Source organism: Brassica napus, chromosome A9 (genome assembly GCF_020379485.1).
Source record: "Brassica napus cultivar Da-Ae chromosome A9, Da-Ae, whole genome shotgun sequence".
In the NCBI taxonomy this organism is placed as follows: Eukaryota; Viridiplantae; Streptophyta; class Magnoliopsida; order Brassicales; family Brassicaceae; genus Brassica; species Brassica napus.
The window spans coordinates 4,797,031-4,810,781 of record NC_063442.1 but is presented as its reverse complement, the minus strand read 5'-3'; the positions used below and the strand labels follow the sequence as shown (position 1 = coordinate 4,810,781).

Sequence of the window (13,751 nt, the reverse complement as noted above, 5' to 3'; positions counted from 1 at the left end):
AGAATACTCATCTATTCACAAATATTCTGGTTATCCTAATTTATAAATCACAATCCCAAATTTACAATATTTCTTAAGAAAATGAAAACTTTCCAAAATTAGCCTTTTTTAAGAAAATTATTTAAAAATACAAAATATTGATGCAAAATTCTTAAAGAATACTCATCTATTCACAAATATTCTTGTTATCCTAATTTATAAATCACAATCCCAAATCTACAATATTTCTCAAGAAAATAAAAACTTTCCAAAAATAACAGTTTCTAAGAAAATTATTTAAAAATACAAAATATTGATGAAAAATTCATAAAGAATACTCATCTATCCACAAATATTCTTGTTATCCTAATTTATAAATCACAATCCCAAATCTACAATATTTCTGAAGAAAATGAAAACTTTCAGAAAATAGCAGTTTTTAAAAAAATTATTTAAAAATACAAATAACAGGACAGGTCGGACAAGGCTAATTGGTTTAATTTTAAACCATTACATTAACAAAATGGATGGTTTTCATCATACAAAAATCTCAAGCTACAGATTATTAAAAAAAAAACTCACTACACAACATACGTTCTCATCAACAACACTCCAGCTTGGGTTTTAGAACATTCTAGATCCTACCAAGAACCCTCTCAGCCGCCGCAATAGTGAACTGTATATCCTCTGTAGTGTGAGCCAAGCTAGTAAACCCAGCTTCAAACTGAGACGGTGCAAAGTAAACACCTTCTTCCAACATTCCCCTGAAGAACCTACCAAACTTCTCCGTGTCGCTCTTCTTGGCATCTGCGAAGTTGTAGACCGGTCCTTCTGTGAAAAAGAAACCGAACATACCGCTTATGTAACCGCCGCACATTGCATGTCCGGTTTTCTTCCCGGCTTCTAAGATGCCGTTGGTTAGTTCCTTGGTGATCTTGTCTAAGTACTCGTATGTTCCTGGCTGCTTCAGCCGCTTTAGTGTATGAATACCTGCGGTCATTGCCAGTGGGTTACCACTTAGTGTCCCGGCTTGGTACATTGGTCCTGCAGGTGCAACCTGAAACGACAGAAAGAATAACAGAAATATCATTATCTGAACCAAAAATCATAAATAACTGAAGGGATCCTAATCTATAGAACCAAAAACAAAAAAACAGACTAACCAAACCAAAAACCGAAATGACCAGGATTGAAGGTTAAATAATCAATAAATCTACTTTTAATCAATTTGGGAGTTGATGATCATCTATACATACTAACCACTTAAATTACTAAGACCAGCTCTAACTACATTATTTAAACAATACTTTCTCTTGAGAATACTAATGTCAGAACTCTAGTAATCTTGTATAGCATGTTTTATCCAACATATGTGCAGAGGATCAGATCTTACCATCTCCATAATATCTCGTCTTCCACCATAAGCTCCCACAGGAAGACCGCCACCGATGATTTTCCCAAGAGTAGTCAAGTCAGGAGTGATTCCAAAGTACTCTTGAGCTCCACCATAAGCTAAACGAAAGCCAGTCATAACCTCATCAAAGATGAGAAGTGCACCATTATCTCTACTCAGCTGACGCAAACCATTGATGAACTCAGGCGTAGGAGTGATGAAACCCGAGTTCCCAACAACAGGCTCGAGTATAACTGCAGAGATCTCCCCTTTATGAGCCTCAAAGAGCTTCGCAACAGCTTCAATATCATTGTAAGGAGCGGTCAAAGTATCCGAAGTAGCTGCTTTAGGAACACCAGGCGAGTCAGGTAGTCCTAAAGTGGCTACACCACTACCAGCTTTAACGAGGAAGGCGTTGGCGTGACCGTGATAACACCCTTCAAACTTGATGAACTTCTCTTTGTTGGTGAAGGCTCTGGCGAGACGAAGCACACCCATACAAGCTTCGGTTCCGGAGTTAACGAACCGAACCATCTCAATGCTGGGAACAGCTGATATAACCATCTCCGCTAGAACGTTCTCTAAGAGACAAGGAGCACCAAAGCTTGTTCCTTTCTTCATCGTCTCAGCTAAAGCCGCAAGAACCTGCACTAAAGGTCGGTCCTTTATCAGAAAACAGAGTAAAAAACAGAGTAAAAACAGAGCTTATTGCAAGAACGTAACCTCATCATCAGCATGGCCGATTATAGCTGGTCCCCAAGATCCGACATAGTCAATGTACTCATTACCATCAATGTCCCACATCTTTGAGCCTTTAACGGAATCAATCAGAACAGGTTGTCCGCCAACGGATTTGAAGGCTCGGACAGGGGAGTTCACACCTCCAGGCATCAGATTCTTACATGAAGAGAAGAATGAAAAGTTTAGACCTTTGCAACTAAAGACTGATCATTTTTCGATAAAGGCTCTAACTTTCAATCTGATATTGATTAGAAACGAATCTACTGACCTTGGCTGCGTTGAAAGCTTCTTCGGACTTCTGAAGAGTGAAGCTTTTCTTCTTCTCGTCGACGGAGACTGACATTTTGATGGAGCATCGGTTAGAAGAGGAAGGAGAGACTCTCTTAGGGATCTTCGAGGAGCATGAGAAGCCCAAAGCGGTTCCTGATCCTGTAAGCGTCGCCGACATCTTTTGCTCTCGTGGTCGGAGTTGGTGGGTGTTTTGTTTTTGAGAGAGAGAGTCAACAAGATAAGGAAGGCGATAGCGTTTTTTATATGTCTAAACCGGGTGGGCTCAGACCCGGTTACTCCAATTCTATCAATTGTAAAATAGTAAGATTGGGAAAATATATTTAAAATGATTATTTAATTTAGATTTTTGGAAGTTATAACTCGGGTATGAACGTAAATTAAGCTTTATATTGGTTTATGTAAATCATGAAAGCGCATTACACATAAGTAATTGACATATTACAAACTACAATAAGTCCCAGGAAGAAGGATTAGGCTTGATGAGTGTATCCGTACGTAGACAGATTCTTGATTATCTTCATTACGTTTACATTTGAAGTTTGAAGCCTTGGCTTATGTTCATATATAAAATCATAGTGCTGATGTAACTTCAATGCAAATATTAGGAGTTGGTGGCAATAGTGAAAGTCTTAAACCCATAAAAATAAAAGTTCATGTCAAGGGTATGAAATAGAACAAGGATTAGGAAAAACCTAACATGTAAGCTACACAAGAAGTCACTACATGAGCAAACTATAGGGAGATTACATAGTAGTACAAAGTACAGATTCAACACTCTCACTTAGACAATGTTGATCAGTTTTGATTCTCTTCACATCAGATCTTGAGAGAAGAAACTCTCACTAACCTTAATCCTTTGGCTTCTCCTCTTCCTTCTCTTTGTCACTTTCAGCCTCAGCTTTCTCCTCTTCGTCTTTCTCTTCTTCCTTCTCTTTATCACTTTCAGCCTCGGCTTTTTCCTCTTCTTCCTTCTCTTTATCACTTTCAGCCTCAGCTTTTTCCTCTTCCTCGTCTTTCTCTTCTTCCTCCTCTTTATCACTTTCAGCCTCAGCCTTTTTCTCTTCTTCCTTCTCTCCGTCACTTCCAGCCTCAGAGTTCTCCTCCTCTTCGTCTTCTTCATCAGTCATTGCACTTATAGCATCTGTTATAACAGCCTTCACCTCTGGTTTTCTATGCGAGAGATCAACACCAAAATGCTTGCCTGATGTTTATCACATACAACAAATGTTACCAAAAGCTCCTCAGCACTTGGAAAATATAATTAAAGATGGATTGCAAAATCAAAGAACGTACTTAGCTTCTTCAGAATATCTGATAATGTCGCCTGTTATTAAGAAAACAAACAATAGAGTATAAGAACATTGATTCAAGGTCTTTCGACCATTATATTTCAGCAAATTGAAATAGCTCACCGTATTGAAGTCTACTTCCTGCAGCATTTTGGACACCACTTCAAGCATCTCTTCTCTGGTGGGCTCTGCTTTGCCTTTCTTAATGGCTTTTCCTGCACCCAATCCATGACAGTAGGCAAAAACAGAAGTGCAATGAGCTTCAAAGAGAGAATAATTTCACTTTTAAAAAAAATCTAACAGCTGAGAACGGTTATAACCTTTCTCTTTAGTTCCCTTAGCCTGTGTCTTAGTTGACTGCTTCTTGCTTTTCCCTTTCGAAGACTCTTCATGATCAACTTTTTGCTTCTTGGCTGGGGATGAAGTTGACTTGGCAACTCTTTTGGAAGTCTTTTCACCCGATTTTTTAGAACGTTTCGCAGAAGCTTGTTTGTCCTTACCTTTGGTCCCTGAGCTCTTCTCTTCAGTCTTTTTCGAAGAAATTTTCTTATCAGATGGCTTTTCATCTTCTGCTTCGTCTTTCTCATCTTCAGTTCCAGCCTTTTCATGGTCACTTTCTTCTTCTTCTCGTGCTGAATCATCGTCTTCATTAGCATCCTTAGTACCTTCAGAATCAGAGTCCCCCTCATCCTTGCCTTCTTCTGCCTCTGGCTGATCTCGCTTTTTTGTTTGCCTCTTCCTCTGTGTAGTAAGAAAAACATAAACACACGAGGGATGTTAAAACCCATGTTCAACATCCAACAAACCAAGAACACAGGTAAAAAGGCAAAATACATTTAGAATCCAAATTACATCAGCCAACATATTAGAAACCGAAGATAGAAAAGGAGCTAATGGTAACAGTTACCAGCCAGTAGCACGCAAGGAATACAAACTGTGCTATATTTACAGTTAAGAAACTACAAACCTTGGCTGGGGTCTCTGAAGATTCTCCAGATTTCCCCTTCCTTTGTGTGCTCTTGCGCTTTTTGGCTTGCTAAAACATATAATTCGAAAGAGAATTCAATACTCCCATACTGACGATAAAATCATCTAGAACAATAATGTACGAAATCAAACAGTACCTTTTCACGATCAGCAAGTATAACATCTCTTGTTGCCTTGGGAGATTCCAAAAATTCAAGCACTTTGACAGCTAATTCTTCCTGAGAGTATCAGGACAGAGAGATTCTTATAGGTTAGAATACAGAGCAAAGTACAGTAAATAGACAAATCACATCTTCTTATTACTTACTTTCTTTATGTTGCTTCGGTTTACAGGTATATCAAGTACGTCACAGAAAAAGATTAACTTTTCTTTTATGCATTTGTCAAGTTTCTCCTTAAGTCGTGCTCTTTGCTTCTCCTCCTGGAAAACATTTGAAGTCTCAGCACGAGGCAAAACAAGAATATACATCCCTATAACAAAACAGAAACGAAATGCTTTACCTCTTTCTCTGACCATGCAAAGCCAGAAAACTGACCAATGTTTTTCTTAACCATCTGTGCCTGCAGAACAAATTTTCACAAAACTCTTGTAAGTAGACAATAAAAAAAAATTCCAAGATAAACATCCATAACGGAACATGCTTGATAAAGCTTTTAAAAGCACCACCTTTGCTTTCTTCCCATACAGAATGGTGTGTAGCAGCATCAGGTTGTCGTCAGCTTTTCTCTTAGATAGGTTATGAGCAACTGAAAAAGCCAACATTATCAGACAGATTTCTAATAGTCAATAAATGGAAACAAGAAGACCCTGTCAAAACAACTAAATTTTCCAGCATACAAGAGAAAGAATAGAACAGTTTTATCATATTCCCGTTAACCATGCAAAGTTAACATTAACACTACAGTTCGCTACCAAAGAGAAAACATGTAATCAGATCAGGTCTACAAGATGAGATATAAAAAAAAATCACAGACAGTAGTTAATACGCTAACTATGATAGCTACAACTACAAGATGAAACATTCCACCAGAAAGTCAGACTATCAGTATGCAAATACCCGAGCTTCTCTAAGGCGTTTGCAGATCTCTGTCTAATCAAATGGTTTTAATTTTATAATCATATCAATTCTCACAGCTATCTCATCTTCTAGATCTAAGAGATGTGTCAAAGCATTAAAGATCTTTCATTTATCAGCAATTAGGTGAACAATTAACAAATCCACGACAAGCACAAACACATACCATTTGGAATTTCCTTGAGCGGTGTTCCACGACCCTAACAAACACACACGGAAACAAGAGCTAGTGAATATAACACACAAAGAAACATAATGATTACCAAAAAGGATACCTTTTCAATTGAAACGGACTTGCTCGGTGTAACCCGCACAGGACCAGACGAGGAGAAACGCTCAACTTGCTTTCTCTCCCTCGTTGGCCTATCGCTACTCGGAGTCACCGCCTCCTTCTTGCTTCCACTTCCTTCTCCTTCTTCTTCCTCATCTTTTACATCCTCTTTATCTTCCAATTCACCTTCTTTCGATTCAGCCTCTTCCTTCTTCTCCGCGTCGTCGTTTCTTGGGGGATCCGCTACTTCCTCCACCTTCGAGGCGTCGCCAACACCTAATTCCTCCTTCGCCGGAGATCCAGCTCCCAGTGTCTTCTCATCTAGGGTTTCAGTCGCCATGAGAGTCCAAATCGAGAAAAAGCGAATCAAACGTAAAGAGAGAAAAAAACCTAGATCTCAAAGCTTATCGCGAGAGTATTGAAAACCCTAAATCGATTAAGAAGAGAACACAAAATCGAATTTGGGGATTTCAAAAAATTTCTGGTGCCAAAATTTTAGAACACAAAGGCGGGCTTCTCTCTTTCGCCAAACGAAAATTTTCACTAAAAAACATCTCCCGGCAAACTTACCCAATATATATATACGTATACAACTCAAAACAAGGCCCAATAACTTTAATGGGCCGTTAGGCCTAACAGCTCGCTGCATAGTGAATTTATAATGGGCCGAATCAGCCTCCCATTAAGCCCATTTAAGTTCCGACATGTTGTGACAATAAATTTTCAAAAAAAAGCAAATAAACTTTTGGAGGGAATCCCTAATTTTCGCCGGCGAAATGCCTAGACGACGGCTGAGACTCCAGCACTACTCCTCCGACGACGACGAAGAAGAAGGAGAAGATGAAATTGGAGCAAGCGGAATCGGCGATTCTGCTCAGAGCATTGGTCGTGCTCCTTCTATTCAACCGGAAAGCTCATCAGCGTCTAATTTAAACCCTAACCCCGTCGAGCCGGAAGTTGAGATTATCGACGTATCCGGTAATCCCACTCCCTCGCCGCCGGATTCCAGTATTCCGGTCGATCCGTCGGAGGCAGAAGTCGAGAACGGCTACGACTCGCCGATGGCTGAGGCTCTCTCTCGAATGGGGATTAAGCTCAAGACGGAGTGGTGGGTCACTTGTCTTTCTGGGCTCGAAGTCTCCGTTCCGCAGTTCTCTCGCCTCGAAGTTGCGGCGAAAGCTAAGCATTGCTTCGAGCAGTTTCTGTTTTGCGATATGAATCTATGCGGAGGTGGGGTGCTTCCTCGGAACGTTGCGTCTATGGTTCTTGAAGAACTCCCTGGTCCGTTTGTTCTTCAGGTTGTTCCTTTTTTTGGTATAGAGATAATGCATAAAGTGTGGTTTTTTTTTACTGAGACTTGTGGTTTAATCGTCAGGTTGATGAGATTGTTAACATTGGGTGTGCCCTCAAAGGGAGGTATGAGAACGCTAATGCAGGGCTTAAGAGGTGTTTGAAGCTGTCTATGACTGATGGTGTTCAACGTGTTTTTGGTATGGAGTACAGACCTGTTAAAGATCTGCAAGTCTTGGCTCCTGCTGGTTTAAAGGTGTGCTTTTTTAAAAGAAAAATTAAAGCTGTGGAAATGGTTGATAAGGAACTTGTGTATTGGTTTTTTTTTTTTTTTGATAATCTGTGATGAGTTTGCTATCACCTAAATTTGTTCTCAGCTCCAATTTATGGGTTGAAATTGATCATGTATGTATTATAAGTACTGACAAGGACAGTAAATGCAGATTGTTGTGTCTAGCGTACAAGTTAGACATGGGCTTTTAATGCTAGTACCTGAGACTATACAAGTTTTAGGAGGGATGGTTGAAGAACTGGAAGAAGCACGAAAGCGTCTGGTTATTGAAGTGAACAAACCTCCAAGAGGAATAAGGTAGACTTTTTTCAAAGAATGGTTTACGTTGTTTTGAACTTGGTATTTTCTTTGGTTTATGCTTCTCCTTCTCCCACTTGCTTTGTATTCAGAAGTTGTGTCGTGGTGTCTCTTTGCTTGGAACTATTACTTGCTCCATTTAGAACTTGGTATATCTCTAGCTTATGCTTCTCCCACTTACTTCGTATTCAGAGGTGGTGTCGTGGTGTCTCTTTAGTTGGATTGGATTCTCTCGGAAAGATGATGCATGATTTAACGTTAACACATTTTATACGCACTACCAATTATCTTTTCTATGTGCCTACAGTAATTGCATTTGCAAATTTTCCCTTTCTTTTCGAAGTTCTTATTGGATTTTAACTTTTGCAGAACAAGGAACCGAGATGTTGCTTCGTTGGCAACCAGAGCAAGTCTAGCTGCGTGGTCGCTAAATGACAATGATACTGGTAACCAAGTAAACAGTTCTACCTCGGGAGATGCTAGTCACGTTCAGGCCAATGGCCAAGGTATGGATAGTTCTTTCACTTTTCACTATGATATTTCCTCACTTATCTATATCAGAGTCACAACAATAAACAGAAAGTTTGCTGTCTTTCTGAGTGGAAGATGGTTGTTATTAGAGACTTTCAGTAATATGATACACCCATTTCCTTTTGAGACTATTAACTCTCTTTTAACCAAAACACTTATGGCAGGCAATTCTGTGAATGTAACGAGAACTCATATCAGTCCACGGACAATGAGTAATCCTCCTGCTTCCACCAATGTGGAAGCTACTGTTTCGAGGGTTGAACATATGCAGATTGATACTGCTGCTACCCACGGGGAAAGAACGTTCTCTGGTTTGCACTCGACTTCTAGTAACATTCACATGACAGCTTCCACACCTCGTACTAGCTGTAGTGGTACAAGACCCTTTTACAACAGCGGTTGCGAAAATACCTTGGATCAACAAACATCTAACGTGACTTCATTCGTCGAAGAAATGCATATCGACAATGGTAGTGAAAGGGATACAACGAGTCCGGTATATGGTTCAGGTTCAGGCGCTGTAGCTGATGATGAAGTCCGTAATATGGTTGTCGATTTGGAAACCCCCTCTGTGATGTCTACAAATCCGGAGACACCTTTCACTTACTTGGCCGAGATGTCTCAGAATTGGGCAGTAATGAAAGATACCATGCCTTTTGTTCAAGGAAGGATTAAGGTACTAACACCAAAACTCTCTCAGTCTTAAACCGATCTGTGAAACTTAAGTATCCCTTTTGGCAGTGCTTTCTAACTGGAGTGAAGAGATTCCAGTTCAAGCAACAGTCTACTTTTGAGCTTATATGCTACGTCGATGATGGTAGTCTCATCTGTGAGATCTTGCTCCATAATGACGTGAGTCTCATCGCTTGTTTCTCTAAATTTTCTTGTCGGTGTTAGAATGACGATCGTCCCCTCATCACTCATCATGTCCATGCTATTCCCTCTGTAGGTTGTACAAAGAAGGATAGGTCATTCATCCATGGAGGTCACAGCTGCACTCTCCTCTTCAGCACCAACAAAAGAAAATGCCATGATGAAGGAGAAACTAAAAGGCTTCCAGTTGTTTCTAGCTGACTTTGAGGTAAACCCATTAACTTTTCTTCAGTGGTTATAGTTCAAGGTCAATAAGAAGTCATCCATGATCAGAGACACCAAAACATAAGTTGAATATAGAAACTATGCTTTGTACTGAATGAAAAAAAACCCAAGCAAACCCAATCCAGGCTAGTTTTTTTTTGTTTTTGGGTCCAAATTGTTTATTTCTTATGTTGCTGTAGGGAATGATGGTGGTAGAAATGAACAGAACGTCGCAATATCCAGTAGCTATTGAGATGAATCAGGGATGTTCATCAACCGATGCTCGGTTACTATTTGAAAGAATCAAATCTTCTGGCATAGCTCCTCCAGTTGTTGTTTTATCCCCTTGATCAAGTAGTCAATCTAAAGCTTGTGAAACATTGAGGGCTTTTAGTAATTCGACCTCATAAACCGGTTCAATATTGGAATCGGGTAATTTTAGTTTTGGTAGCTAATTATACCGGTTTTATAACTTAGTACCAAGTACAGTACTATTTTCTGTTCCTTTTACGGTTTTACCTATAAGTTTCTTCTGCCATGTTTGGATAAAAGCACAGTGTAATGTTGTTTGGTAGTTTCTCTTTAATAATGATATACAACACAATCCTCTCATCAGATTCGAATCTTGGAAGGTCTTCTAGGTATAATGCCTACACAATAACAGGTCATCTTCAACCATCCATCTCAGCTTCTTTGCCTTTACCTCCCACTAAGTGATGTGATCTAAAGACCTTTGTAATTAAAGTTAGCTTTCTGTATTCTAAAAGTTATTTTATTAAATTATTGTTTTATAGATTTGGCTCATGTCTAAATCTCAACAAAATTCTTGATGACAATGAAAATAATTTCTATCATTTTCGGCAGATAAAACTTATTGGCTTTGTTTTGTTCTTTCATAGGCCTACATTTTCTCTTTTAATGTGTTTCACATATAGAACTCGTTAACTGAGTGGACTTTAACAAATAATTGTACTAGCATCATCTTTTAGTTTTTTTTTTCCTTATAATGGTCCTACTCCTATATCCGTTTTGTTTGTGTTTACGTTTGCATGTTAACATATAGTGCGGTTATTTTAGTATTAAATTATGTATTAATCAACATTTATATCTAGTTTGTTACGTAAAAGTTAAATGCGAACAAAAGATAAAGTATACATGCTTTTATAACTCGTCTACAAACTATAAACTAATTTTAGTCAAAAGGTGTTCAGTTAGAAAATATAAAACATTTATTATAGCATATAACCAAACTTAACAAGAAAAACAATCAGGCCTTTGTGTAAGTGACTAACTTGTCTCTGAAACAATCGAAACATTAATCTATTTTCCTCGTATTAAATCTTTGATTCCGGTAAGTGAGTGGACCTCCAGCAAACATATTGTACTGCTTAACATGTCCCGTACGTCTTTATTTTCTCAATATTTTCTCGAAAATGCGAGACGTTTAAATTAATGTCAAGGTCTAAAGGTAGGCTTACCCACCTAATCTAAGTTGTTCTATAATCTATATAATTACGACTCTATCATCTATGGTCCTATCTATATTCTAAAATATATATAGATTATGGGTTTAAAATCTTTCAGTATGGTACAGATCTTAGAGCACGTACAATGGTGGATTATAGCAAATCCTTAACTATGATCCTTAGCACTTTATCATTAAACAAACATTAAAAAATGGTGCACAGTTAAGAAAAGTTAAGAATGAATCCTTAACTAAGGATTAAAAGGATGAAGTCCTTAATGTGTTGGCGCTGTCTCATTGGTTTGAGATTATTAATTTTTTTTAACTCTAACTATGATTCTTAAACCTGATTAGTAATTTTATTTTTAACTCTAATCATGATTCTTAAACCTGATTAGTAATTTTTTTTTAACTATAACCATGATTCTTAAATCTGATTAGTAATTCTTTTTAAACTCTAACCATGATTCTTAAACCTGCTTAGTTTGAAAATTTGTGGACATAGGTACATTAATGTTTGAAAACGATCTTGGTTTCATGCGATTTGGGATTATCTTCTTCTCTTATTTTGAAAGAGTCAATCTATTAAGGTTTCAAAACGATTTGTGTTTGAATTGATTTGGGAAAGTCTTCGTTTGTAGTTAGTGTTTGAAAACGATTTTTGTTTGTAGTTCAAAGAGGGTTGTGTTGTGTTGTGTTGTTAAGATTTCGACTCTGTGATTCATTACGATTGGAGTGTTGTGTTCTTCAGATTGTTTACCCAGAAGTACTATCTTCTTCTCATAGATTAGTATTACTACTGTGTGCTCTGTGAATTATTTAATGTTGTGAATTCTTTACGGTTTCAGATTCTTTTCAGATTGTTTATAAGTCATATTCTTTAATGTTGTGAATGTATAGGAGAACAAGTTCGATTGTATAGGAGAACAAGTTGATTACTTTTGATGTCTAATTTCTATCTTGTAAATCTTTTTCAGGTGAAGGAAACATGGAACAAGATTATATCTAAGGACTCCTAATTAGATATACCATTGGACAAACATTTTTTATTAGAATTCTTAACTATTCAAACAAAAAAAAAATTACTAAAATAATGCTAAGGAGGACTCCAATGGTGGTAACACCATTGGAGATGCTCTTAGAATTCCTGAGTTGAATCCCTCTTCCCTCATTATATATATTATATATTCTCTCAGAATATAATCAAATAACTAAATCTCTGTCAAAATAAAATAGGATAAACTGAAGAAAAAATGAAAATAAATTGGCATAGGTGAGCTAAAAAGGAACGGTATGTATGAGATGACATCGAAAGGAGGATACATTGCTTGGCAGTTGCTGCCAAAATCAAAAGTCTAAAAAAATAATTGGTAATAGCAATAGGGATGATCGGGATGGATATAACAACTAGTTTTAGAGTTGTGTGAGAAATTCAGGTAAATGAATCAAAAGATGTTGATGGTCTCGACACTTTTAAAGATTAGGTTAAATGGTCGACTCAGTCACAGTTCGGTCACAATCAAACCTAAACCAACCTAATGAAATCCGGTCAAGTGTCTCGTTGTAACAACGTTGCTATCATCATTATTTTTTATTTCTATAATTTAACTTTCGAAAATACGTTACTTGATACTTGTGCATTACAAAAACTTACTAATCGTCTCCGGATTTTTTTTCTCTGAAACTTTGATAGTCTCCGGGTTTTTTTTTGTTGAATTATTAATTCTCGACATTTATACATTACGTATATGAAAACCTACATGCAAACAACACGTAACTTGACATTTGTAACGTATATCTATGTATGTCTCTATGTGTCACTCGAAATACAGTCGAAGGTATGGTCCCAAAGAAAAATGATCAACTTAAGTAGTGGATAAATGCTATAACCCATCCACCATTACTTCTTCTTTTTTTGAGAACGACACCATTTTACATTTTTCACTATTTTGAAAAGGAAAAATAATACTCTCATTCTTAATTATAAGTAAAATGTTACTATGATGCAATTTAAACAAACTAGCAAGATAAAACTAAAGTATTTTACTTTGTGAAAATGTTAAATAGATTATAAGATAAATCTAAACATGATCTGCTTTCACCAGGAAGACAACAAATATCACCCACGACTACTACTATCAACAAAATACAAAGAGTTCCCAATGTATAAGACTAGTAATTGAAAAAAATCTACAAAAATGTATTCCATACGTTCATCAACAAAATATTAGATAATTAAAAAACTTTTATATAACATTAATAGTACTTCTTGTGTTATTTAAAACGTTTTGATATGATGCTTATTTCTTACACTAACCAATAGTTTCATAGTTTGTTTGTTTTTTCACCAACAACCACGTTATACTACTATATATTCATCCAAAACGAGAAAAATGAACTGAGCTACCGACATTGGATTATAACCTTTTGTTTTGTCATCATTTGATAATAACTTTCCACTCCAATCTTGTACTGGATTTCTTTTTCATAATAGTTTTTCAGAGAGAAAGAGTAATTTGCTTACTCGAGGGCAAACAATAAAATCGAGACTTAATTTAACCCATTATTATGAAGGTTTTTAAGTGCGTCTTTTAAAATTTATATTAATATTTAGTTTCATAGAATTTGATTTTTAGTTTTTAATTAAATATCAATATCTATACTATAATAAAAGCAAGATATACTCAAATTTTAGCTATGCCACATCAGCATGGAAATTCAAACCAATCAAAATGTAACTAGATGCCATGTCATTTAAGCAAAACAAATCTT

At 37.0% G+C, this 13,751-nt stretch overlaps 3 protein-coding genes across 3 annotated transcripts; 1 reads left to right on the top strand and 2 right to left on the bottom strand.

Annotated features, from left to right (window-relative positions):
* Positions 1–453: 453 nt before the first annotated feature.
* On the bottom strand, positions 454–2,601 carry LOC106366203 (glutamate-1-semialdehyde 2,1-aminomutase, chloroplastic-like; the record flags this gene model as incomplete). Its single annotated transcript, NM_001316296.1, is given in 4 exon segments — positions 454–1,036; positions 1,373–2,017; positions 2,096–2,269; positions 2,382–2,601. Coding segments are annotated over 4 exon segments (1,422 nt in total). The 3' UTR covers positions 454–613.
* A 421-nt stretch (positions 2,602–3,022) lies between these two features.
* On the bottom strand, positions 3,023–6,572 carry LOC106366202 (DEK domain-containing chromatin-associated protein 2-like). Its single transcript, XM_013805778.3, has 11 exons — positions 6,032–6,572; positions 5,923–5,956; positions 5,348–5,427; positions 5,182–5,241; positions 4,988–5,101; positions 4,818–4,898; positions 4,661–4,729; positions 4,014–4,434; positions 3,817–3,908; positions 3,698–3,728; positions 3,023–3,605 (listed from the first exon to the last, which is right to left on the bottom strand). Exons 1-11 carry the CDS (start codon positions 6,365–6,367, stop codon positions 3,253–3,255), a joined length of 1,671 nt encoding a protein of 556 aa, XP_013661232.2. The 5' UTR covers positions 6,368–6,572; the 3' UTR covers positions 3,023–3,252.
* Positions 6,573–6,770: 198 nt separating this feature from the next.
* LOC106366201 (recQ-mediated genome instability protein 1-like) lies at positions 6,771–10,129 on the top strand. The gene is made up of 8 exons (XM_013805776.3): positions 6,771–7,325; positions 7,403–7,573; positions 7,761–7,906; positions 8,276–8,412; positions 8,602–9,113; positions 9,179–9,289; positions 9,387–9,518; positions 9,715–10,129. The coding sequence occupies exons 1-8, from the start codon at positions 6,804–6,806 to the stop codon at positions 9,862–9,864; spliced, it is 1,881 nt and encodes a 626-aa protein (XP_013661230.2). The 5' UTR covers positions 6,771–6,803; the 3' UTR covers positions 9,865–10,129.
* The last annotated feature ends 3,622 nt before the right edge of the window (positions 10,130–13,751 follow it).